This window comes from Neopelma chrysocephalum, unplaced genomic scaffold (assembly GCF_003984885.1).
Source record: "Neopelma chrysocephalum unplaced genomic scaffold, ASM398488v2 Primary Assembly neopelma1_62, whole genome shotgun sequence".
NCBI lineage: Eukaryota > Metazoa > Chordata > Aves > Passeriformes > Pipridae > Neopelma > Neopelma chrysocephalum.
In genome coordinates, this window is record NW_020897719.1 from 3,572,344 (window position 1) to 3,599,623 (window position 27,280).

The 27,280-nt window shown below is 38.6% G+C and overlaps 1 protein-coding gene across 2 annotated transcripts in view; it reads right to left on the reverse strand.

Moving 5' to 3' along the window:
* Positions 1-1,785: 1,785 nt before the first annotated feature.
* Positions 1,786-27,280, reverse strand: part of TMEM117 (transmembrane protein 117) — a 201,889-nt gene continuing 176,394 nt past the window's right edge. For both annotated transcript variants that reach the window (XM_027682172.1, XM_027682173.1), the window contains 2 exons: positions 14,110-14,239; positions 1,786-3,873 (listed from right to left, as the gene is read on the reverse strand). In XM_027682172.1, coding sequence (XP_027537973.1) covers positions 3,236-3,873; positions 14,110-14,239 — 768 coding nt within the window. In that variant the 3' untranslated portion in view covers positions 1,786-3,235. The remainder of the gene's footprint in view (positions 3,874-14,109; positions 14,240-27,280) is intronic.

A 27,280-nucleotide genomic window follows, 5' to 3' on the forward strand; every position in this document is an offset into this window, starting at 1 on the left:
TGCTATAGGCACCTGTTGGCTCATAAATCTTATGTGCTTATCCTAGAGATGTGTCTTCTCTGTATGCTATTTAAGGCAGTTGATATCATCCATCACCATGTATCTATGGTAAAAAAAAGAGCTATTGTACCAAATCCGATCTCTGAGAAAGCAGACACAGGCCAGCCCTGGCAGCAGCAGGTTCATTATAGAGGGCAGAATGGAGACGTACAGTTTGTGAAAAAACTGACACTTCCTCAGGTTTCTCCCTATCTATGGATTCTTCAACTTCCTTGGAAAAAGAAATAAAAACCTAAAAAAATTCTGTAATACTTAGGCTTTCAGGAGACGGTCAAACATCCATATTGAGGTCCCAGTTACAGGTACTAGAATGGAAAGCATTTCAGACTGTTTTGTATTAGTGAAATGTTTCAGAATATTAAAAATGAACAACAGTTGGCAACAAGCTTGGAAAAGGAATATTTCCATTCTGGGAAGAAGATCGAGGATGACTCCGCTTTAGTAGTTGTGCTCAGGAATGCAGTCTTGATTGTGCCCACTTACTCTTCCCTAACTCAGATCACATGGTCTCTGTATGTATGCCAGCCACTATCATTCATTCACTCTATTAGGACCAGACAAGAGCTAAACTGATGTAAAATCCTGAAATGCACAAACTGTGGCCACTGGGTCCTCAGCACCAACTTGTTTCACTCCACAAACCTACTCCTCCTCAGTTGCACTACTCAGTAACGCAGAGACAAATGACTGAGTTAGGTACTGAGTCACCTTTAGGGTGTTCAGCTCCCAAGTCTCTGCCTGTTTCAGAAGGAGCTTGGGGTAAGCCTACCCACCGAACTCAGGCTTCTCAAACTTAACACTGGAAGTGGAGAGTAGAAATACTCCTCTCTTCTCCCATCTGTGCTTACAAATGAGACTCCCACACAAGTGAGGAGTCCTTCCGCCTTTAGTTAATTTGATGAGTTGACCATGTTGAGTGGCTGCACTGAATCTTTCAACTTCTTATGAATTTATCATGTAAGTGGTCTCTTTGCTTGACCATTAATTTAAATATTCATGCAAAATCTAGGATTACTTGATGCTTTTCTCTCTTTCATGAAGGCTTATAATGACCTTAAAAGCATTAACTCAGTATGAGGTCACAGAATTATTTTAGCTGTGAATCAGTTGCTTAATAACAGTTTCCTCAGTCATGTAATCCTGCCAGCAGTAAGGCTCAAATAATTCTTTCATTTTTCTGCCTACATATTAATGTATTTAACCACTACTGTGCACAAAAAGGAAAAATGAGTTAATAAGAGATTTTCAGTACTTGGGTTTACAGTGTGCAAAACATACAAAGAAGCATGTATCTATGAAATTGAACAGCTATTTCTGTAACTACTTAAGAGATCAAATGCCGTTTGAATGTCAAACATCAATGTATTACCTCTTATACAGTACAAGCAGGATCTCACACTGTTTTATCATTAGTAATTAATGGCTTGTTTTTGACTATATCATACATCAATTAAACAAGTTTACAGGCTGCAGTAGGCAAAGGTTAATTGGTTTATTTTTAGTCATAATTTTTAATGGATAAAACTTTAGTGTGCTTATAAAGTGAAATTTCTCCCAATGAAATATTATATGTTTCATAAACAAAATATTTTATTTTGACATTACTGTGATGCTCTGTGTCTTTTTTAGTGTCAGAAATATTTATTATTTAAACAGGGCAATGCATGGGTAAAATGTTTTAAAAAATTGCAAAACTAACAGAATGTGTTCCTGCCTCATAATAAACAATTGTTGAATGATGTTTATTAAAACTGGCTCTCAAGTGACAGTTAATAAATGCATAGTTCTTTTATGCATGCTAAATTCAGCATTCTGAAAACTTAAAAGCAGATTGATCAAAAACAACAGAGATAAAAAAGTCACAAAGACAAAATACAGCAACACCAGGAAATGACAGGGAAATAATTCAGACTTAAAAATGACTTATTATTTAGTAACTTGTAACAACAATTTACAGAATTAAATTAGAGGCAAATCAGAGTCTTTCTGATGTTTTAGATATGCAATTTCTCTAGTGTATATAGTTTGATCAAACAGCAGAGAAATTCACATTATGATGTCCCCTTCAAAACAGCAAAACCCCCAGTTTCTCTCCATTTCTGATTCCAGACTACAAATATTCATAGATAATGAATGAAGAAGAAAAAAAAGAATACAATAAAAATCAACAATTAATCTATTTTAATTAAAAACTTTAAACATTTCTTTAGTATTTGGACACGTTAGACTGCCTATATGCAGTGTATATCTATGTATGTTTCACATATACCCAAACCATATCTGCACCAAATAGCAAAAATACTGGATTTAATGGGCTTTGTGTCCTTTACTGTAATCACTTCATTGGCTCTTTGATGTTGCATGCATTTGCAGTGATGATGGAAAGAGTTGCTTCAACTATGTATTTTCACCTCTGTTTCTAAAAGGTGAAGGGCAAAACTTTTAATCAAGGACCAGTTTATCTTTAATTAGGAAAAACATAATTAGGCATTATCACCTAATTGCTATTACTGATGGAGAAACTCATATTTTCACAAGTAGTGACCCATGCTGTATTATGTCTTTGCTGTTTACCGCATAATAAATCTGTATTTGTGTTTGGCAGCTAGCCAGCAAAATTAAAAGGTAATCAACGTGTTTCTCTGCAGTCTGGTCATCAAAGCCTCTGGCTTCAAAGATGAGTAAATAACAAAGTCAAGTTGTGATGTCCTAACAGAAAGCTTTCTTTGGGAATAACTATATTTATCTCCTCTGTCAAGACATCAAATGATACTTGAAATAACTATACACAAAAAGCTTTGCAAAACAGATGAGAAGAACTGTGCTATACACCTGGTGTTGAGTTAAAAAACAGTTTAATGTCTCAAGGCACCACCACGGTAGAATTTTATACCTGCAAGTAATCATCTAGTACACTATCATACAGTTAAGGTAATGTATTAATAAATAGCTTGTGCAATTTTGGGAAGCGATCTATAAAGGAATGTTAGATATACAATAGGCACGTACTATAATACAAATAAAAAACAAAATTCCTAGAAAAAGCATGCTGAGCACCTCTTGGTATAGGCTGAGTTTCTTATTCTAAACACTATGTAAATCTTAACTTACAAAAGGTAAAACTGAAATCTTATGGTAACTGCTTATTTAAACTGATTTTCCTGGGTATTTGCTTCTATGTCACAGGATTATTTTTAGGGACAGAGGACTCTGGTACTGGCTGTAAGGGGCTATCTTGTTCATTCAGTTGTGCGTTCAGGTTTTCAGAAGTTAGGAGAGAAGAATTAAAAACTATTTCACTTAAGTCTGATTTTATGGATACCAGATGTGGTTCTTGAAAACTTAATGGTTCTTCTAACACCTGTGTATTTTCTCGTGTCATTCCCATATCTGATGGTGACTTTCGTTTCATTCTTGTGTATGATTTGTCTAAATTCTCCATGCCTTGATCAGTTTTCTGAAATCGCCCAAAGAACCAGATGAAGAAACCAAACAAAGCAAAAGCCAGCAAACTTGGAATAAAAGCCAGGCATTTGACATCAAGGCTAGAGCCTGTAAATCTGCTGTGCAAGAACATGTCCCCTTCAGCATAGGTCCGGTTTGTCAATGGGTTAGTGTTATTGGATCTCCACTCCCAAGATAACTTAGTTCTATTGAGGTCTTTCAAGCTTTCTGAGTCCTTCACTGTGTAGATCTTCTGTCCAGGACCAATATATTGACCATACTCATGAGGTTTGTAAAATATTTGGTTTTTCCACATATTCAGATCCAAGATTAAAACAAGGAAGATAATTCCATAGTTAAACCATTTGCCTGTTTGGAAAAAGAAAGTTTTGTCATCAGATATATCCATTTTAGAGGCAGTACAAACACAGTCATATGTAAAAGCTATCCAGACGAAAAAAGCGTCCTTTTTTTATTAGTCTGTAAAGCAAAGTTGTAAATAAATTTCCACCACAATCAGATTTATGCTGAATATCCCTTAGTATTTCTCAATTAGGTTTGGACACATAATAAAATAATGTTGTAACATAACCACAGCAGTATATCAATTCAATTAACATTATAGTTTGCAGGTGATCAGTTGATCAGACCACTAGGTGATGTGGTATAGATCAATAAACCTAAAAAAGCAGGAATTCCAGGGCTTAAAAAATATTCATGGGGAAATTTTCCACAAAAAGGCCATATTTGATAGGACTCTCTATATTCCAGAAATGACTCGGATTTTTGAGGTCGGTAATTATGCAAATTTTATATACTTACATTGTCTATGTACTTATGTTATTTGATATACCAACCATGGTGTGCAGACATATTCAGGTGGGAGAATTCAGATAAACTGTGACTTATAGATATCACACCCTTGAGAAATAGCAAAAGCTGATTGTAGAATTCAGAGTCTAGTCAGCTTAGCTTTTCTTATAATCTGTGTGATGATAAACGCCTCCAAAGAGGGACTCATAGCCTAACATTAAGCTTCTGTAATACTGGAGGAGGAAACCTCTCTCCTTTTATTATTTAAAATTGCTCTTTTGTATGCTTCCTCCAGGCATCCAAAAGACATTAAAGGTAACTTTATGCAATTGCAAAGTTGGCCCTGCTTTGAGTACGGTTTCTGGAAGAGAGGAACACAAGGTTTCCCTTCCAACCCACATTTTTCTGTGAATACACAAAACAAATTATACTATTCTCATAGTCAAAGCATGTCTAACATTCTGGCTGGACATATGTTAAGATCTTACCTGTTCAGTGACAACTGCCCACCACCCAAGAACCTGGGAAATCTACATGTCAGCATTACGTGAAAAGACATTCACAGAGGAATGTTCTTGCTGTTGATGAATGATATTGGTTTATGCTGGAATCATATTTAAGTATGTTTCAAGTGAAAAAGCAAATGAATGTATCAGAGGATCTATTAAATTACTTAGGCTATTGACTTGCAAGGAATAAATGGATTGCAGGAAAGTCTGTTTCTTCCTGAAAGTCTGTGTGTTCAAACTGTATAACCAGAATTCTCCAGGAGCATAAGGAGAGCAACTTCTTTCAACAATTATGTTTAACAGCTCTTTCAGTTTAGATTAAATAGATTGAAAATTAACAAGAATGTTCATTATCTTGTGTTATTGTCACTGTCCGGAAAACAAACTGCACTGAAAAGACCTTGCAGTCAATCCCATATTTTCTGAATAACTCCTCTAGCGAAGTCAAATTGGATGGGGCTTTGAGCAAATTGATCTAGTGGAAGCTATCCCTGCTCATGGCAGATGGGTTGGAAACAAATGATCTTTAAGGTTCCTTCCAACCGAAACCATTCTATGAATTTCCCCAGGATTTTGTCAATTTTATCATTGATCTGTTATCATTTTAGAAGATTATCACTGTATTTTATAATACCTAAGTTTCTTAAATCAACACCAAGACACTGCAAGTGACACTGAAGTATGAAATAAAATAATAAAGAGAAAAATGGAACTTGAGGTTTCCTGCAGATTTTTGTGTTGTATTTCATGTTTCTCTCCATCAGAATAACTCTAGTTTCTCCATCATGTCTGTCTTTCAACAGAGAGACGCAAGATACATCTTGCATAGATGGGCTGCTGGGACACATATTCACTGATCAGTGCCTGGTGTCAAGCAGAATATAATGGCTGACTTCTCCTTGCTTTTTCCTCAGCTGGGCACTAAATTATATGATACTCCTTTACCTAACCAGCATTTCTTAGGACACAATGATAGTGTCACTACTTTTCAGATTCCCACTGTCTGAAAATGTTTTGAAAATGGTCATGGGTTCAAAACATATTTGATGCTGAGTGGCTGATACAGAGAGTGAGAGCAATCCACACAGAGAACACAATCACATAATTCTGATTTCCTTAGGAAAAATAGGCTAAACAGAAATTACAATGAAAAAATATTAGAACCATTATTTTTTTTGTCTATGTCCAGTTTGCAAGAAAACATGACCTGTTGCATTCTAAACTTCCTTTCTCTGTTATTGTTGCTCACTTGGACACTCCTTGAAACAATAATTTGGAATGAAATATTACTCTATGTTTCAATCCGAAAGGAAACCCTTCCTGCATTGTCCCAAAATTCATTCCTTAAGCTATGCCCATTAAAAAAAACAAACATCCAGTTCTTTTGTTATTGGTTTCACCAAAATATTATATGTGGCACTTTGTGTTTCTGCAGAGCCAAGATGGATAAATTTCCAGAGAGATACGCTAGACATCAGGGATAACAGGAAGGGGAAAAACTCATGTAGGATCAGGATTGCTCTTTCCCTTCAGCTAGACATGACAGGAGTGAAGATTTTCAGGGAGAAAGATCAAAATATGAAGCATAATGAAATGGAGACAGTATTGAGATGGTGTTTATAAAGGCCAAAATACACTGTTATGGTTTTCTTGATTGTCTGTTTTCAGGTATGACTGACAAAGGAAACCTAGACATTGCAATGCTGAGTTGTGACATAGATCCTCTTTAGGCCTTAAGACACCCAGTGGATTTCACAGCATCATGCTTGACGAGCTCTATGACCTTTCCTTTTCTTTTGAATAATGTTGTCACCAGAACCAAAGGCTGTGTATGAGTAACACTCTCACTATCACCATATATGAAAGCAATAAAATCTTTCTGCTCCTACTCAGTAATCGCTGCACCCAAGGGCTGAATTAATCCTCTCAAACACAAAATGACTGTGAGTTAGTGCTGTCTTCGATACTTACAGAAAATGTTTTCCTCTTTTCTACAATACAGTGTCCTCTGCCATCTATCCCTCTTTAAGACATGTACTTTACTGCTGTACTAGCAGGCATGGTCACGTCTCAAGGATGAAGGACCACCGCCTCCCTAAGATCGTGCTTTATGGTGAACTTGCCACTGGTTGCCACATGAGAGGAGCCCCGAAGAGAAGATACAAGGACTCCCTGAAACAACATCTCAGCCTTGGTCATATTGATCAACATCACTGGTCTACTCTGGCCTCCAATCGGGAGGTCTGGAGACACACTATCTATAACGCTGCTGATGCTTTTGAGAAAGCACGCAGGATCACCCTTGAGGAGACAAGACAACGCAGAAAGAATCGTGCCCTGCAGAATATACCACCTAAGGAGTCTTTCTGCTGTGCCTTTTGCAACCGGACATGCCTATCTCGTATCGGCCTTTTTAGCCACCAGCGCGCTTGTAACTAATGTGGGTAGAGCCCTTCCCAAATCTTCCTTCGCAAAGCCTAGCCATGATGATGATGAGCAGGCATGGTAGCCAAGTAAATCCAGTCAACCAAGTAATCTTTCTAAATCAGTGATGTATTAAAGCAGACTGAAATAAGAGGTCTGATGGTCTCCATTCACAAACTTTTATCTGATGAAAATTCCCATGACAAGTAATTTTTGAGACCTAATATGTTGACCAACCTTTAACATTATATGTCAATAATCTATGTATATGAAATTATTGTCTATTACAACTTAATTTTAGCATAATGCTTTTTATAGCAAATTTTAAGTCATATATCAAGCTTATATAGGAAATAAGCTAATAAGTTTGGTAAGGTAGAAGCCAATTATGACCTTTCACCTTGCACAGAAACAAGCTCAAGTTTGTAGTTTTGCAAAGGGTCAGAATAAATACATGATGAAGCTACAGATATTAATTTTATTTAAAAAGATTTGAAGTTTCATTCCAGATGAAAAGCGACAAGGGAAAATGCAGCCCCACACTATGAAGTCATTTAACTTGTCTCTTTACCAGTTTCTGTAGGATCATTATCACTATTGCTTTAGAATTGGCTCTACTCCTGTGAAATCTGTGTGGCCAAGAATACTGGTATATACCTGGCCCCAGTCAGCTGTTCTTAGATGGAAGGTGGATTTTTCACACACAGAATTTGAAACGGAAGCATGCAGTAAGATAAGCTCTCAAGACTGGAAGACTAGCCAGCAAACTGAAAAGAATATAACATCCAGTCTTCAATGAAGTTACCAACGAAGAAAATCATGTGGGAAAATATGTTGTGTCATTCAGCCATGCACTACCTAAAAAACAGACCTGGTTAATAACCAGCTTTCACAGCACTGACATTCTTACATGATACACAACATTTGGAGAGACAGAAATCTGGTTCGGTGAAAACTGAAATTTGGTGAAATAAAGATCCCCCAAAAGAAAAATTGGAGTGTGGGTGTCCTTGTCAGGCTGTGATGCAAAATGTGAAATGTTTTTATAGGCATTATAGCCTAACAACCAGCATTTGGGGATGAAAATTCATTCCTGGTTTTCTGAGAAAGCATGTATTCTCCTGGCTAGTGTTGTATTCTCCTGGCTAGGACATTCACCAGAAGGGAATCCTGACCCTAGAACAACCTCCACTTATGGCAGTGTGTACATGCATCATAGGTCCATGCTCTGAACACCAGCCTATACAGAACTCTGCTTAGAAACAGTCTCCCCTCCCTGCTGAAATTGAACAACTGTGCAACGCACATGAATGCCAGGGGCCTTCTTGTGTTGAAAGAGGTATGGATTTTTCTTTTTCCTTTTTCCAGAAATTCATGTTTTCACCATCTGAATGAGATTTTTGGACAATCCCACATGCAGCATTTGGAATATATCCCAATATTCCAGACTAGCTGCTGATTCTAGAGCAGTTTCATTTTTTTATGTCCACTCTGGAACAGACCGTTCATTTCCTAAAAAAAAAGGATCTCCTATAGAATCCAGTCCTCAGCATTCTTCCTGAGGTCAAGAAGGAATGCAAAAATTCCACTTAATAAGGCTAGATGCAAGCAGCCGCATGTAGGAAATGTTGACTTTAGACTCTTATCTCAATTGTAATTTGGTGTCTAAACCCATTCAGATACCTCTGTAAAACATTTGAAATATTCTTCATATCTTCTGTCACATTAGTGTTATTAACTAGACACATGCACACAGACAGACCACTCACAGCTGATCTAAGATGAAAATCCTCTGAGTTTTTTTCACATTTGTGTGCATAGACAGCTTGTTTTTATCTCTAACCTTTCTATTTTTGCCCACAGGCTCCATCAGGCTACTCTATGTAGGCAATGTTTGGGCTGAATCTAGACACACTGTTGGTTTAACTCCACAAGGCTGCCATGCTAGGCACTCACCAGTTACGAAGGTGATGATTTCTCCTTTGGGTGGAAAGGCACTTCGGCTAGATTAGCACTCAGAAGCACGTTATAAACAGCCAGAAAAATCTCCCATCTGTTCTGACACCCAAACCTTAACATTTCCTATTTGAAAGTTACCCACACACTTGACATCAGATGCTCTTGGATTTCCAGTGCTGCTATTAAAGGGTACAAGCCAGGCCCCATAGTGCCTTTTAACCATGAAGCAGCAAAATTTACTTTTAAGTTTTACAAATTTCCCTAGGTATTTTAGAAACTAGGATAGAATATGTATTTTCATAAACATCAGCCTGAAAAGGAAAACACATACTTTGCAATGAACCCTCTGTCAAGGGAAATCCAGATGAGCTAGGCAGATGCAGGAATTAAAGATATTTTTGATGTTCTTGAAAAAAAGCAGCTATCAAAACAGGATGAAAATATTTAATACTCAGTAGATGCTTGTTGGGAGTTCCTAGATGCAAAGATATGTGAGTAAAATGAGATACTCAGTTACCAGTAAAAACAAGGTAGATTTAAAATTACAGTGAAGCATATCAGCTACAGGCTAGAGATGTTAATTCAATATTAATGCCAACTTAAAACATTCAGAAATCACGTCAGACCTAAGAAAGCATGTTATTAGTTTGAAGTAGCAAGATAGGTTAAAATAATATACTTTGCACTGTTGTATTTATCTACCTTTTTAGACATTGAATTATGCAGAAACAACCTTTAATTTTTTTGCTCTGTTATCATGATCTTTATTTTCTGACAGCTGAAATTCCCATGAAGTCACCGAATTCAAGAGATAAGACTTTAAGACAAAACAGAAAAAAGGGAAAAAAAGAAAAAAAAAAAGCAACTGCCTTTCGACTCGTGATAAAATCAGGAGAGTTGGCAACATAGTGCATGTAACTGTGAAATCCTTGTTCTGTACAGAACTTGCACAAAGCCATTAAGCACAAAACAACAGAAAGGTGGCTTGAAGTCCTTCACTCCTCTGAATGTCCCTTTCCTTGGAACTGCTTTTTTGAGGGACCCTTCCTTATTAGAACAACCAGTTTTGAACAGGGCTGCTCTTATTTGTAACAATCAACAGTGACTAAAACAGACTGTAAAAGAACTAAAGAAGAGTAAAATTTATCAGGAAAAAGATGGCAAATGTTATTTCAGCCATACTTTCTTTCTCCTTGCTATTTGGGAGAAAATGGCTTCCAGTTTCTAAAAATCAGAACATAGGTCATAGATTTACAGCCTGGCTTTATCTATATAGATGGTACTAAAAGAAACATCATTCAGGCCTTAGTATTCCTTTCCTGATTGTCACTTAAAAGAAGTCTCATGGTTAAATTCTGGATCCCGTGTATTAAACAGGGCTTAAATAGAGGGGGCTTCCTGCTGTTATCACTGTCCTACCAGCATGTCATCTCCTGCTGTTGAATTCATGTGCATCACTCTCTACTCTCATTTTAGACTGGATTATATTCATATTTTTATATATGTATTGAAACAGTTCTTTCTTTTATTAGCTCCTTGATTTGAGTAGAATATTACAAGTATCTGCACATCCACACAGTAACTAGAGCTTGAAAATGATCCAAGATGGTGCCCTAACCTAAGACAAGAACTGATGGCAAGAACAGATGGTTCAAGCAAAACTTACCCAAAGGGAGGTTCTTGTGCCATGTGTTACGACTGTTTATTAGATCTCCTAAAGGGTGGTGTGGCACTGAGATAAAACAGGCACTCAGTAGACGGGGTACGTGACGTGCAGTCAAATGGATTGATTTGTCTAGTGAATCTAATAAATGGATCTTGTTAATGCTGAGCAGGGAAAAATTTTTCTCAGCCTTCCATTCATTATCTCATCCTGATGAAAAGAATGCCTTCTTACCAGAAAATCAGAAAGGACTCCAGTCCAGAAGATTCTACAATGCATAAATATTGGTTTCTCTTGGTTGGCCTGCTTTCAAACAGCAGCACTGCTAGCAGTTGCATTTCTGATCCCCAGTTTATGTTCTTTGCTGTTTTTTATTTGCTCTTCCCTGATTATCATCAATGTCTCTGTCTCTTCTACAATGGAAAACTGTTCTTTGTTCTTCAATCCCTTTTTTACCACCCATTAATTATATCCTGAGTTTCTGTATCTGATGGCACCACCCAACCTACCATGCCTCAGTCATTGTTCCTGCTCCTCTGTGCATCCATTCCATTACTTCTCCTTATACAGTGAAAGAACTGTAGGACATTTGTGAACCTTGTGGGAGCCCCTCCAAATTCATGCTCTAGTCTTGAGAAAAAGGAAAAAATCTTTTTTGCTTTCCCTGAATATCATACCTATAATTCACATAATATATTTGATGCTTAAACTCTTTTTTTCCCCTCTCCTTTCCCTTTTTGCTCACTTGGGAGAGAAAAATGTGTCTCTCATATACACATTCCATCTCCTCTCACCCTATACCTTCTAGTCACTGATCAGGAGATCATTTACTTCATCCTATTCCATAAACCACTAGTGGCTCAAACAGTGTCACTTCGACATGTCCCAGCTGCTCTCTCTCAGCATTCCAGCAGGGCACCCACATTCAATTTTGAAAAATCTTGCATCCCTCCATCTGTGTTTCCTACTGGCTCATTTGCCTCCCCTCATTCAATAGCCAACAGGTAACTTCTGCACTAATTTTATCTTCTTTTCTGTTTTTTAATCTCATTTCTGCCTTCTCTGCTGAAAATATCTCTTCTGAAACCTCATTCAGTCTATCTCGACTCAGGGCTGGGTTCATCATTCTTTCCTTCTCAGCACATCTTTTTCCCTTGGCTTTTGCAGTCTGGTGAGCTTGTGACTCAGCTGCTAGCTCTTGGCCTTATCTTTCTATCATCTCTGAATGCTCCTTTTGTCCCTGATCCACAGGATTTTCATATGGCTCTGTCCTTGGATGCCCTCATCTATTTTATTCCTGTGTGGTGTCATGTGCTGTGACTGTTTATATTAGCAGTTAAAGACCCCTGCCAATTCACACCTGCATTCTTCTGGTATCCATTATTATCCATCTCTTCTCAATGCAGAGAGAAGCTATACTCCTTCTATATAGCCTGAGGGTAAACCAAAATATTTATCCCTTTTTAACCTTCTTCTCTTTTTCATTCACTATTTTTATTAAAAAACTGGCTCACAGTATGCAAGGATCAAGTACTTTTTATCTATACATATCATCCATCTGAATAACTGCAATTCTATTTTATTTGAGGTTATTGAACTGTCTGCTTCTGGTTAGATGACTGATGGAAGTATGGTTATGAGTGGCCTGTGCCAGATGAGAATGTCCAAAGAAAAGATATTAGCATAAATCACAGCAAAGGCATCTGAAAGCATAAGAGATTTGAAGATGAAATAAGCTGCTAATTCCCCCAGAGAGCAATTTTAGATAAAAAAGATCTCTGAAGCTATATTAGGTATTACTTAGTCGCTGAAATCCATTGTCTTAGTTTGAGCTGCCCTCCCCTGGAGCCGGGGGGCCTAGAGGTGATTGGTCCCAGGAGAGTTCCCTCTGAGGGACCAATTGGAGCTGTTCTTTTTTGCTCCTGTGAAAATTAGATATCAACAACAGCTGGAGGTTGCTGGCAGAGTGTCGCAGTGTGCGTCACAGTGTGAGAGAGCTGAGGGGTGGCAGACGCCCCCCCCCGAACTCGGGGGGGGGCCTGGGTCCCACAGCCCTGGCTAAGCCAGGGCTGAAGGCAGCGTGAAGTGTTGTGAGGGAGAGAGATAGACTCACAATCACGAGGTAAGAGGGAGAGAGGTAGGCCCCTCGCGAGGGGACCAAGCCCTCTTTCCCTCCCCCCCTCCAGGCTAGACTGCAGGGCTTGGGACAGTTATAACTGGACTGAGTACTCTGTAGCCAAGGCAAGGGGACTTTCTTTTTCTTCCCCCACTGCTTGGGAAGGCAGTGGTGTGGATTTAAGGCAGGTGAGGCACTGGAGCCGAGCCAAGAGACAGGCCAGAGAGGCTCGGTTGCCAGGAGAAAGAGTTGCGATTCGTTGCAACAGTTGCAAGAACTCCAGGCAGAAATTAGAGACGGGTCAGAGAGGGCTTAGAGGTGCTCTGCGTTGGGTTTGGACATAGACTACCAAAACTGGAAGCTGCAGCAGCTAAAGAAGAGTGAGAGAGCCAAACAAGCAGGTGTTTTCTGGGTAAGGGCTGTAAAACTATTTGGGGTAAAAAGAACTGAGCAGAGACCCAGAACCTGCAACCTGGAGGGTGAGAACAGAACACTTTACCCCTGGGAGGAAACCTTCACGAAACTCAGAGCTGACTCCCTGGACCTTTCCTGATGAAGATCCTGATGGCGCAAGCTGTTTCCCTTGCAGCTCAGGATAGGACCTCAGCATGAAGCTAAGGGCCGGTGGCGGTTTCAACCCTTCACTCCAATGAGAGAGACATTTCACTATCGCTCTGAAGACTTCTCCTGAACTGATGTGGGAGGGTCCAAGGGGTGGTAGAAGCTGTGTTAATATTGTGTATATAACTGCTTTTTAGTTTGTATAGTATTTATTCTGTATAGTAATAAATTGTATATAATTCCCTTCCCCCATACTGAGGTGTGCCTGTCTGAAAACTTCTCTTCGGTGTTGAGGTAAATTGGGGGGAGGCTTGGAAATTGGAAATTGGATTTTTGGGGCTCTCAAACCGCGACATCCATGAAACAGTAGGTCTCTTTGATTCATAAGATACAGATTCCTCATTTCCTTGAAATGTTTATATATGGATGATATGGATATGGACAGATGAAGAGATAGAAAAAAAAATCTGGGACACACACAAAAGTATATGGTTAAGCACATGGTAGCACACAGAAGCAGTTTACTGTGTGACTGTGTCACAGTCTGTAAGATTACATACCTGTTATATGTATGTGATATTCCTCTTTCAATATCTTTTGGAAATATGGTACTTTGAACTGCATGTGTGCAGAGGGTAAGCCTGGAAGATTCACTTCAACATCACCCATAAAATGTGGAAACTCCCAGTCCTGTTAAAAAAGAAAAATAAGAGACTAAATACAAGCTTTCACAGTATACTTTTGCCGGTTAAAATGTCTTAAATTAATAAAAAGAAAAGGTTCTATTTTTAACCCTCCCGTTATTGGATTTTCTTACTTTAAGTTTGACTGACTCACTTGAAATAGAATACCTTATTTATATTAGATAGTCCACTATCATTTTTACCTCAGCTTCATGTAATTATGTGTTTAAAAGTTCACTTCAGAATGACAATATTGAACCCATTGTATCAGCTGACAGTACAAAATAGTCTAAGGATAATATTTAACCTATTTAATAGGTTACTAAATAGATGATATTAAACATAAATATTTAAAAGATATAAGACATTTAAAACCTTGCAAAACTAAGAATACCTATACAAAACCCTTGCTTTACTAGTTACAACTTCCATAATTTGATGAACAGTTTACAGGTAAGAAATTGACAAAAAAGGACAGAACCTTTCAAACATTGCATATATTTGTATTCTACTTGTTCAGCTTATAGGGTGTTTCCTGTATTTGGCCTTAATACATTTAAATAAACACTCTCTGTAAGTGTAGGCCCTTTAGCATGAATCAATCCAAGCACAGTTTTCTCCACTGCTGTGCTTCAGCTGACACGGTAATGTTGAAAATGTGGAAGCTCTTACGTATCATTATGCATATTTTGGTAGCATGTGGTAACCCCGCTGAGGAAGAGCTGCATGTAAAGGAATTTTTCAATTGGTTATCTGCACCCACCATCAGTCACTTGAAAATGGGTATGACAGCATGGCTCATTAGAGTCCAAACTGAAAGTCTAGCAATAGTGCTAGAATCAGTACAATTACTGCCAGTGTCATTACTCTGCACTGCAGACTGTTGGTGACCTGCTGTTAAAAACACGCTGCCCCTGTTCCCATGCATATCGCCGGATTTGTATCCAACAAGCTAGTGAAACAAGCACCTGATTTACTAAAAAAAAAAATAAAGGAATATGGAATGTGAAGAGGTCAGAAAACCATCCCAACACAGCCATCTCCGCATAAGAACAAGTTCCATCTTTTTACTTTTCAGTTTTGTAGAAATGGAAAGTTTTCTTCTAGAGTAACGGAAAAAAAAATAGTCAAAACTAAGAATCATCTACTAAAGTGGGAGGAGCTGTTGACTCCCTCAAAGGCAGAGAAGCCCGGCAGAGAGACCTCGATAAATCAGAGGGCTGGGCAATGACCACGAAGTTCAACAAAGACAAGTGCTGGATTCTGCACCTGAGATGGGGCAACCCTGGACGTTCATACAGACTGAAACACTGGAGAGCAGCACCGCAGAAAGAAACCTGGGAGTCCTGGTTGATGGCAAGTTGAATATGAGTCAGCAGTGCCCTGGCAGCCAGGAGGGCCAAGTGTGTCCTGGGGGCCATCAGCAGAAGCATCACCAGCCAGTCAAGGGAGGCAATTGTCCCACTCTGCTCTGCACTGGGGCAACCTCACCTTGAATATGTGTGCAGTTTTGGGCACCACAATATAAGAAAGATATAAATCTATTACAGAATGTCCAAAGGAGGGCTACAAAGATGGTGAAGGGCCTTCAGAGGAAGCGTATGAGGAGTAGCTGAGGTCACTTGGCTTGTTCAGCGTGGAGAATAGGAGACTGAGGGGAGACCTCATCACAGTCTATACAGCTTCCTCGTGAGGAGAAGAGGAGGGGCAGGCACTGATCTCTTCTCTGTGGGGACCAGTGACAGGACTTGAAGTTGTGTCAGGGGAGGTTTAGGTTGGATATTAGAAAAAGGTTTTTCACCCAGAAGCTGGTTGGGCACTGGAACAGGCTCTGGAGGGAAGTGGTCACAACACCAAGCCTGACAGAGTTTAGGAAGTGTTTGGGTGATCCTCTCAGGCACATAGTGTGATTCTTGGGGCTTTACTGTGCAGGGGCAGGAGTTGGACTTTGATGATTCTTGTGGATCCCTTCCAACTCACAATAGTCTATAATTATATAGAATAATATAGAATATAATTATATTTATCTATCTCTGAAAGATAAATCACTATATATAACTTCCAAGAATTGCTAAACTCTTTAACATTTTCTACAATGGAAAGGAAATGGAAGAGTTTTATCACAGGGAATAGCATGGCCCAAACACTAAAAGCAGCTGATTTGTGCTAACTCTTTGTGATACTGAGTAAAAGGGATTAACAGGAGTGCAAGCAAGGAAAAAACTGATACTTTTTACCTGGTTCTTAATGTTCACAGCAATGCAGAAAGTGCCAATTTACAGATGTAGAAAATAGGAGAAATAAGGATGCTCTCCTTTTGCCTTATCACTAACGCAACACATGCAGTCCTGGTCATGACATATGGTAATATCTGCCCACCTGCACAGTCCCTTACCCTCCATCTGCAGACACACTCTTGCAGGTGGCAGGCATTCAAAAAATTCCCAAAGATAAAAATTTTACGCATGTACGTTTTCAATTCACAGTATCTAATATAACTCTCTGGACTGGGGTTTCATGTTAAGTCATACGTAATCTCACCCAGAAATAAACAGAAAGAAATACATTATATATTCCTGAAGGTAAATTAATGGAGAGCTGTGGACTCTGCATTAGAAATAAGCAAACATGGGACTGCAAATCTGGCCTCCAGCTCCTGCCTTGCCCCAAGGTTCCTACTGTGCATTTTGCTGATTTACATTGCTGATAAAATTCCACCATGCAGAATTTTGTATTGAACTGTGTCTTTGCATTTCATTTTTTTATAAACAAGCTTTTTCTTATCTGGATGAATTTTACCTGATGATAACATTTTCTGCATATAAGCCCCATACTATATGAAGCACACCTGAATTGTATCATGACCCCTATTACTCTGCAGCACTGTAATATGGTGTTACCATAGCTAGAGAGATGGGTACAGGCTGGTGCTGGAGATTTCACAGCTATAAGTAGCTCACTGGCGTTTCTCGGCCAGAGAAATGTAGATCTGGGCTGAGCAAAACTGCTTTTCAGGGTAACAAAACAACAAAGAAATATCTAACATATATGAAAGGCACTCTGTATAGTAAACCTGTCTGTAATGTGGAGATTCAGATTAAGGAAGAAACAGCAAGGTCTAAAAGTGTGTTATCAAACATAAAAATGGCCCCAAGTAGGAAACCATTGTGATGAACATCATATCCTTCAGAGCAAAGGACTCCAGATGACAAGAACATGGCATAATGCCCCCACTGAACCCCATCACACTGAGACTGCCTGTTTCAGGGCCCTAGGGAGCAGAGGGAGGGTGAATGAAGCATCAGGAAAAGTGGTAGAAGCTAAGAAGTGTGTGTATAACAGTGTTGACATTATAATTATGATTATTATCATTACTGAAACATTTTTCTGCACAAAAGTATTATTTTCTGTAATAATTAGATCTCAACTAATAATGATTCTTGGATTACACTGTTAAAATTTAATACTAACAATATATTAGTGTTCCTTTATATAAATAAATAAATAAATATAAATAAAGGTGTTCCTTTCTCACCCATAAATAACTTTTTGAGTGTAACACATTTATTAGTATGATTATAAAATCTGTTCCTTAAGAACAGTACCACTGAAATTAAAGAAATAAAATAAAAAAAGAAAACAACAAAACACACAAAAAAGTAATTGAAAGAAATTTTCAAAAAAAAGAAACTGAAATAGTGAGTTAAGCCTACTGACTTCCATGGAAGTCACTACAGTCGCAGCACTTGGGAAAATGAAGCTTCAAGTTAGGTGACTAAATAGCCTTTGAGCTTCATTTGACTCACAGCTCTGGTAAGTGTGAGTGCTTACTGCCCATGTAGAGATATTATCACCTGGAGACACATGGCAGCAGTATTATTACTGTGCTGGAGAAAAGTAGATGACTATTATCTTTTCAGGCTAATGCCAATATCAGGTTGTCAAATCCAAACATAACAAAGTGGCCATTTTGCTATCTAGGTTGTAAGAAAGTGTTAAAATCTTCAGATTCTGTTATCATTGGTTTTGTTCCTTACTGAAGAGGAAAAAACTTAATTTCAGCAATATCCAGAAAACCATTTTTCTAAGAAATTCTAGGTGCCTAGTAGGTATGATCCACCTCACTTGTTAACAGGTACAGTAATAGTGCAAATGTACAAGCCCATAAATCCAAACATTTCCCAATCTGGAACATAGCTGAAGGCTTGCAATCATGCTTCCCTACATGGTATTTTCTCTCTGTGGTCTCTAATGTCAGTCTCATCTCTGGAACATGAGTGCCATTTTCTATGTTCTTTAGGTTCTCAGCTCATAATTTATGCAAAGTTCACTTGATCAGCTTTAGTCCTTATTGCTGAGGTGCCTGTACTCTGCCATTTTTGGATCTCATTAGAAACTGGGCCAAAATACCATATCCAGAATTTATTTCTACTTGCAGAATTTTAAAAGCTGTACAACAATACTTTAGCTCATATATGTATATGATTGTTTCTCCTTTAAATATATCAGTATCAGATTTCTAATATTCATCTACTTCAGTGGTTACCAACCTTGGGTGGGTGATGGGACTGCAGCATACATCTATGCTATGAAGAAGAAGCTAACCCAGAACCGGAAGGCTTAAATCAGCTGCAATGAGGTCTCTAACCTCACCAGTAAGCTTTGCAGCATGTGCGAATCAAATTAGGTTATTGCCTCATTTCACTCTAGTCATGAGGAAAAGGTAGCCAGGGAATGAACTGAAGGGCATTGAGGGGGTTCATCCTAGTGTTGCAGTGGGCAAAGGGAGCACCGCTGATTTCCATCAGCTACCTCATTAAATGCAGAAGCACAGAAAAAAACCTGAGGACATCATGGTATTTGATTCTCTTCCCTTTGCTTCCAGGATAAGTCACCTGATTCATATTGACTCGGAAGATATTCCATACCATGTTACGTCAGCTCAGACATAAAGAGGGGAGAAGGAAGTAGCTCACTCTCTTCTGTGACAGCTATCTGGTGGGACAGCTGCTCCTTGGAGGAGAGAGAAAGAGCACTTCGCTTATTGGGGGAAGTAGAATTTTACTGTTAGTTTCCTTTGCCTATGTGTTTGTAGTGTTAGGTTTTTTTCCTGTTTTCTGTGTAAATATAAAACTGCCTTTCTTGGTAAATCCCAGGTTTTTACATTTTTTTCGTCTCCCCTTTTCCCTCGGGGGGTGGGGTGGGGGGGAGATCTGTGCAGCCTCAGTGGACATCTGGCGTTCAGCCAAAGTAAACCACCACAATACCCATGCCAAGCAAATGCACATACTCTCTGTTGCAATGCCAAGTGCTGGTTTAAGACCCTACAATGGAGCTGACAGCACCAATTTGGTATCTCTTCAAATAAAGATATTTTTAGTAATGCTAACTGAGCATCAAAGCCAGACTTTCTGATGTGATCTGGCCCTTTCTGCCATCATCTGAGGAAAAGAGAAGGCATTTCCTGGGCAGCCCTGTCCTGACTCCAAGCCAGGACACACAGCTGCACAGGGGCATGTTGGCAATGCCCAGTGCCCTGGCTGGCTGCAGGATTGCTCCTTGGTGGTTTTTGTTGCAGGTTCTGGACTGTGTCTCCCAAGCTCAGAGGATGAGGACCAAAAGCCAGCAGGATCCTTACGTGTCCAGGAGAGGGATGCTAGCCCTCAGCAAACCACATCCCATGCTTCATGCACACACAGTCCCACATCGCTTAGCCACCAGCCCCTTTCCACCCAGGGAAAACTGCCACAGAGAAGGTGGGACCATGACTAAAAAACACTAACTACTGATGGTGAACAAATATGCAACACTTTCATTTCTCCTCCTGTTTGAATGTAGCTCATAGGGTGTTTGGTACACAGCAAATATGAAATAACACTAAAAGTAATATAAACACTGTTTAGATATAATTAGGAAAGAGGAAAAATGCACACTGAATATTTCTGCTTTAAGTAGTTATGATATATGCTATATTTAATGCTAGGAATACGTTTGTACTTTAAATGTCTCAGAATAATAAACAAAAACTGAGGTCAAGAACTGAGAAAACGCACATATGAATGTGTATGTGTTTTTCAGAAACTGCCTATAGTGTTTTTTATTTACTTATTAAAAACTTTTTGAGGTGAAGACTGTTTTCAGATATCTTTGCATCTCAGAACACGACAGACAGACAGCTAGAGGAAGTTTAAGAAGAGGCAATGGTTTTATATTTTTGCAAGTGTTTGAAGTAAAAAATGAACAGCTGGAATTCAGAGACAAAGGCCAACTCCTCCATGGTTATCTCTAACTTCATTGCAGTGCTGCAACTTGCAGTGATCTCTACAGCTGAGATCTCTGCAGCTGGGAGCTGCTAAAGTGCAAACATAATTATAACGTTTCATTCAAACATACATAAGATGGGAAGTCAGCAGCCACGAGTAGAACTCACTTTCATGCCTGTGAGATCAAACTTACTGCTCAGCTTCCAGCCTTTTGTTCTTTGCCAATACCTTATTTAAAGATGAAGAAAATGTGATAGACGTTGCTGGGTTTTGCCCTCGTTAAATGAAAAATATACATTTACTCTTAGTATTACCACCTGCAGACTTGAATGGCTTCAGTGGAGCTATATAGGTCCTACAGTGAAAGATGACGCATTATTCTTCAAAAGACCTCCTTCTTCATGTTGGTACTATCAGTGCTAATCTATTCATAGTTTTCAAGTCCAGAAAATTTTATTTGATCTGTTCATCTGTTTTTTCTTCACCTGTCTGGATTGTTACCAGCAATAACAATCGCAAAACTCCGTCAGGAACTGTGGCACCAATTCCCTGACTGCAGACGCTGCTTTACCTTTTATTGCTTAGTCTTGATTTAAAGAATTCAAATTATGGAAAAATCAGGTGGAATAACTGTTTCAGTTGAACTCCAACCTGCTGACAGAAGACTGAAGACAGCTTGCAGGATCAGACATGGGTATAGAAAGGCTATCCCTGTACTATATGGCAATGTAAGGCAGGAAAATACAAGACTACTGTCGTTCTCTGACACCTTAGTGCTCTTCATTCCTCAGCCTTTGCTTAGTTTCTTCAGGCTCCTGGCTTTTCTCAAGAAAGACCACTGCAAGTCTTGTTCATTTCTCCCTTATTTGAAAAAAATGATAATAAGACAGCAATAACTCTCTCCTAGAAAGTTAAAGCAGCAATGCATGCTTGGCCTTTAATTACCGTTTCCACTAAAAAATCATTACAGAATTCTTCAGTCTATTATCCATTTCTGCTTATTTAAAGGCAACAATTCCCAGGACCCAAACAACCTTTTTGCACTCTGCGTTCTCTGCAATTTGAATTTAGACATTAATGCATTTTGAGTGTAGACAAAACTGTGTACACACGTCCTCAAAACAGTGCCCCTTATCACTGAACTGTCTGAATTGGTATTTAGCCTTTCTACAGGAAGCTCAAAGTAATCTCAAAATTTCAGTCCACCTAAAATAAGAACTGCTTGCATTACTCTGAAAGTCCCGTATCCATGCCACTTACTGGCAGATGCCTGATTCATGATAGATGGCACTGCTCTCTCTCTCCCCTGTGACTATAGCTTGGGTATCATCTTTTATTCACTCCTCCAACCTCGTAGTGTCTTGATACTGCAGATCTGCTCTGCATAACATATCACAGATATGAAAATTCCTACCAAACCCCACAGCTAAAATGTTTATCAAGGCTCTCATCATCTCCTGTTCAGTTACATCAGCCTCTTTCCCTCTGGCTTTCACAAGTGCAGTTGTTCTCCAGCAATACAGAAATGCTGCTTCAAAGACCATTCTCCTAGTCTGTTTCTTTGACCACGACATTCTTCTCTGTCATCCGATAAAATATAGGCCACTTCCTTTCATATTGAAATTCTTTCAGATCTTTCAATACCTTAGCTACAGACTGTCTATATGACAGCTGCTCCTTCAATCAGTCTATAAATTCAGTCTACAAATTTTTTCTCTATTTAAAGAATTTTTTCCCTGAGCAGTTCCCTATCAGCTGCAGAACTCTATCCTTTCTTTCTTCTTTATAATTTTCTTTTGCTATGAGAAAACATTAGGATGTCATGCAATAGGTACCCTGGATTACCCGTAATCCTGACTTATTAAGGCCCTATTGTTTGTACCCACCTGTCTAACCAGTCATAACTCTTGGATTTTCTTTTGCAATGAAATTCTTTAGGACTGGGGTTGTATTTTGTCTGTCTTTGAGCATCATCTAGCACAGTACTGCTCCAGTCCTTAGTGACCATTGATAGCTCTTTGATAGGACAAATATTGCGAGCAGTGTGAAGAATTAATGGCTATCCATTTCTTCTCTTTCATTAGGAACAAATGAAAACAAGCCAGTGCGCAAGGAAGGATGGACACTAGAAGATCTAATATCTTGAGACTTGAGTGACCAGGAACAACAGTGATCACTATTTCCTGCTGAGGGAATGGACCGCTCTGTTTTACAGCTACCCTTTAACTACTTATGTGTCAAACAGGAGCAAGGTGAAACCACTTTATCCATTCCCAAGGAGTGGCAGATATTATTAGAGCACAGCCTCTGTGCATTCCCAGGATGTCTTAGGAGCAAGTCCACCAGCTTTTCCATCAGGCAAATGTGAGATCTTATATATCTAAGCGACACTGAGGTTCCTCTTCATTGTAACTCATTCTCACCTGATGAATAGCTATTCACAACTGCTGAAAATGCTGATTAAATAAAAACCAAAAACCTGCTCAAAAGGAAGTGTTCTTTCATTTTGCCTCTGAGTTTCTCCAATTTTTGTAAGCTTTTACTCTTTTTTTATTGTCTCACTCATGTCTGACCTCATTTGAGTTAAACAGCTATCAGGTAACTTATCTGTATGAGAAGCACCACTGAGAACTTTTCCAGTTAATTCTTGAGTCTGTTATGCTGCTCAGTAAAGTGGTAATATTACAATATTGTGTATCTGTAAAAGATAAGCAGAGCAACTTGTTCCCCACTTGAAATTTCCCTAAACCACCAGCAAATCAGTTGTAATGGTTTTTCTGACTACCTCAGTGACAGGTTTTATGGAAGCCATTTCTGTGGTGAATAGGAGACACGAACATTCACTAATAATACACAATACTTATATTTACAGATTTACTGTGACTACAGCCTGCTGTCAAGGAAAATCACAACAGAAGAGCCAGTCTTTCTGGTACCTTATAAACCCAAATATATGACTATGATGTGGAGAATAAAAATAAATTTAAAATATATTGCTATATAATCATCTTCAACAGTATGAGTACATTTCATGAGTACATGCAATAATACACACATTGCATTTGAACAGTAATATGACACCTGGAGCATTTCAGGATTTGTAAACACTGCTAATTCCATTTGTACCTATTTGAGAACAGTAAGCTCTACTTAGAGTTATGGAGTCATTTTGCATTAAGACAACTGTCTCCAGCTAATTGAAGCTGAATTAAAATGTATATTGTCCCCTCTCTTTCCAAATACCCACACACATGAATTTCCTTGTTGTCTGATATTCAAATCCTAACAGTGTTTTTTAGTGTTGCCTAAACCTAAGAAGAGAGATTTGCAGTAAAATACCTGAGCAGACATTTCCTTGCTATAAGCTTTGCAACATAATAAAAATGGTGTTATAGAAATAAAGGCTATCTGGAGCAAGGGGATTACTGTATGTTGCTCACTGTAGATGGAAAGTAAATCAGCTGCCTCAATGTTAGAATTGGCTGACTGAGGAGCCATACTGTTCTGGACAAAATTCCTTCAGATCATAAGTGCTCTGAAGAGTTATACCATCACCTGTTTTGAATTCTCAAAACTATAAACTTGCCCTTTGGTATTAAGCACAATCTGAAGTGGCAGATTTAGACCAAAAGTCTCAGTTTGACACTTTCATCCATTTATTTTGGTTCACCTGTAACTGTAAATTAGAAATATGCTTGGGCACTGTTCAACTTGCTGTGATTAAGGTAGTCAAACAGTAATATTAATTTTCTTTTGAAGAAAAAACAGGATTATATGCTGCATGTGACTGATACTGAGAAAATCAATAGAGCTTAAGAAGATTGCATAAAGTAAAGATACTGAATGCATATGGAACACAGGGAGAAATGTGTCTCATGAACTTAAATGTGGGGTTTGCAAACAAGTCAGTGGAAATTCCCTTTCCCCTAAAAAAATGTAATAATTATTTCCAAAATTATTTTCCTCTTCATATCTTGTGCTAATTAATATACCAGTTTTAATATACAAGGAAAGATAAAGGAAAGTGCAAATATTGGAAGAAGAAAGGCTGACTTTGCAAAACATGGCTATCTGCACTTGATTTTTTGTTTCAGGGACGAGAATAATGTGGAATATACTTGGTCTTCCCAGCTTCCTGTTTCAATTTTTTAGTCGAAGTTTAAATAATTTTCTGTGTCATGAGTTTTAGTCTGCTAGCAAGATTAGCAGTGGGAGCATACTGTTTGCGAACAAAACTTCATTTCCTGAAGGCAACTTATCTCATTCCTGAATCCCATCTCCATGGTCACCCTCTACCTCCAGTTTTATCTTCAAAAGCTCTGGTGTGGCCATTAGACACATCTGATCTAGAAGTAGAGCAGCTTATTTGGTATAAGCTGGGTTGGCAGTAGAAAATGCATACATCATGTTCACATAAACGCATCTGGGTAGCAATTGAGGAAATACATAAAGCTTAGGAGCACGCATGTAAAAATAAAATCATCTCTGTTGGCATATTAGTATTCTGGAATGTATTTTTAAACTTATCAACAATGTAGACTACATGAGGAAACAGATATAGGCTATATGGGCATTTATTTTGCCCACACTTATTGACACTATAAATGCTGCCAAATCAGTCTTTAACATTTATTGTGTGGATCAGGTTGCCGTTCACCAGTCTGGGAACAAGTATACAGCTAGCTCCCTTGTAGCCACCTACATTTATGGGTCTCGAGCTTCAAGCTGAATCACACTTTGCGTGATTCAGTTGTGTCCCACTCCACAAGCCTGATGAGCCACTCACACCTTGTCAGTACATGCTACAAAGCAGATGTCCTTTCTCACAGCAAAGTTCTTCAAAAGCCCTAACTGGCAACAATGTCTGGTCTAATATCCTCTGAATATCCCGTAGTCATCATGATCTACCTATTCTTTTTGCATGAATCATAATAATTTTAATAATTATATGAGGCAGTTTCCTTTGACCCTTTCACCAGGCCAAGAAGCTAAAAAGCAGAACACTCCCCAAGCTGCTCTGGTGAAGTGCATCCTCATCAAATCAGAGCATGTCTCTTTGTCCCCTGAAATTAAAATTTAGTACAAACCATTACCTAGTTCAACAGAATTTGTATGGAATGGCCCACTCTTCTCACAGAAATGGACTGGAAACGTTCTAGGAAAGTAGAAATCCATGAAAACAAAAGGAAGGAACCTTCTTAACTGTGCTGGTGTGAACGACAGACTCAGTCTGGTGCATGAAATACAGATGAACAACAGATGTTACTGCCAAATTCAGGAACAATGGACACAGGAAACTATGTTTGACCACAGAACTAAAAATGCCAGCTCTACATCCTTAGCAGCTTGTGGTGCCCAAGGGGCTTTCTGCCTTAAAGAAGAGACCAAGATGCTGAACAGCAACGGGGTCTTCACCAGCCATCTAGATATGGAAAAAGGGATATGAAACAAAGGTGCCACCCCCAGTTTAATACAAGAGACCATGAAAGATAAAATGAGAGGTTCTCACACCAGCAGTGGTATCATGTTAGATGATTTCTGGTGACTACAGAACTCAGCACTGGATCAAGGCCCCAAAGTGATGTGCAGTGTGTTTTTATAAATGTATTAAATTCTAACTTTATTATTTATTATATTAAGTAGTTTCCCAATTTCTAAAAGAAGATATTAATTACAAATCAATTTACTAAATCAGACACCAAACACACTCATCTTTACCAACTCACAAGAATTATAGGAAAATCCATTTGCTATGAACTGCTATAAGATCTTTGTCATAAGATACCCTTATTTCATTGTATTGTACATTGTTCGACTAAAGGTACATTGAGAAAAAGAAGAAAACAATAGTCTCCCTATGTAAGTACAGGTCTGCTAGTTTCCTTATTTTCAGTAATAATAAAAGGCTACATAAAACTACTGTGTTGCTGGCATTATTATACTGTGTCTTCCATACAGTACACAGCATTACATCAGTCATTCACTGCAGTTCAGTGACATGAAATATCCTCTTATTAGAGAGAGTATGTCACTTAATAGTTGCAGAAATTATTTGCTTAAGCTGTTCCCTTCCAACCTGCCCTTCCCTCTCCAAAAATCCATTCATTTTCTTATCCCTTGAGGAAATTATGCTAGTACTCTCTGTATGTTACACATACATAAATTACATCCCTTACAGAATGAATAAAATCATAACCCAAAAATATAGCCTTCAATGTGAATAAAAATTAGGGAAGATAACTCTTCTTACAGCCTGCTCTCTGACCCCAATGCAAAAGCTCACTTCCTGAGCACGAGAGAGGGAAAAATGCAATTTCAGCTTTTTATATTAGAGCAATATATCTGCTTTTGCCAAGCACATGCAGAAAACATGAACGTCATCCTGAAAGGTTTTCAATGTTTAGAAACCTCCTGGGAGAACTTGTCAAAAACACAGCGAACCAAGTTCTAATCGCACAAACTCACCCTGGTCTTGACAAACACAACAGTTTGGTCTGAATTTCAAAATTTTTCCCCTTAAAATCCTTGGAAGAAAAGAGAATGTTATTAAGGTGTCTTTTTGAATCTCAAAGACGAAATCAGAGGCTGGTGGTATGCAATGAATTAGTGTTCTCCTAGTGAGATTTGAATCTAAATATAGCAACTACGCTGATCACATGGAAAGGTTGAATTACAATTAAATAAAAAACACTGATGAGACAGGGTGGACAACCTCAAAAAATTTGAAAATTCAGAGTAGATAAAAAACCATATGTACAGCACTTGGCAGAAGCTTATCCAATATA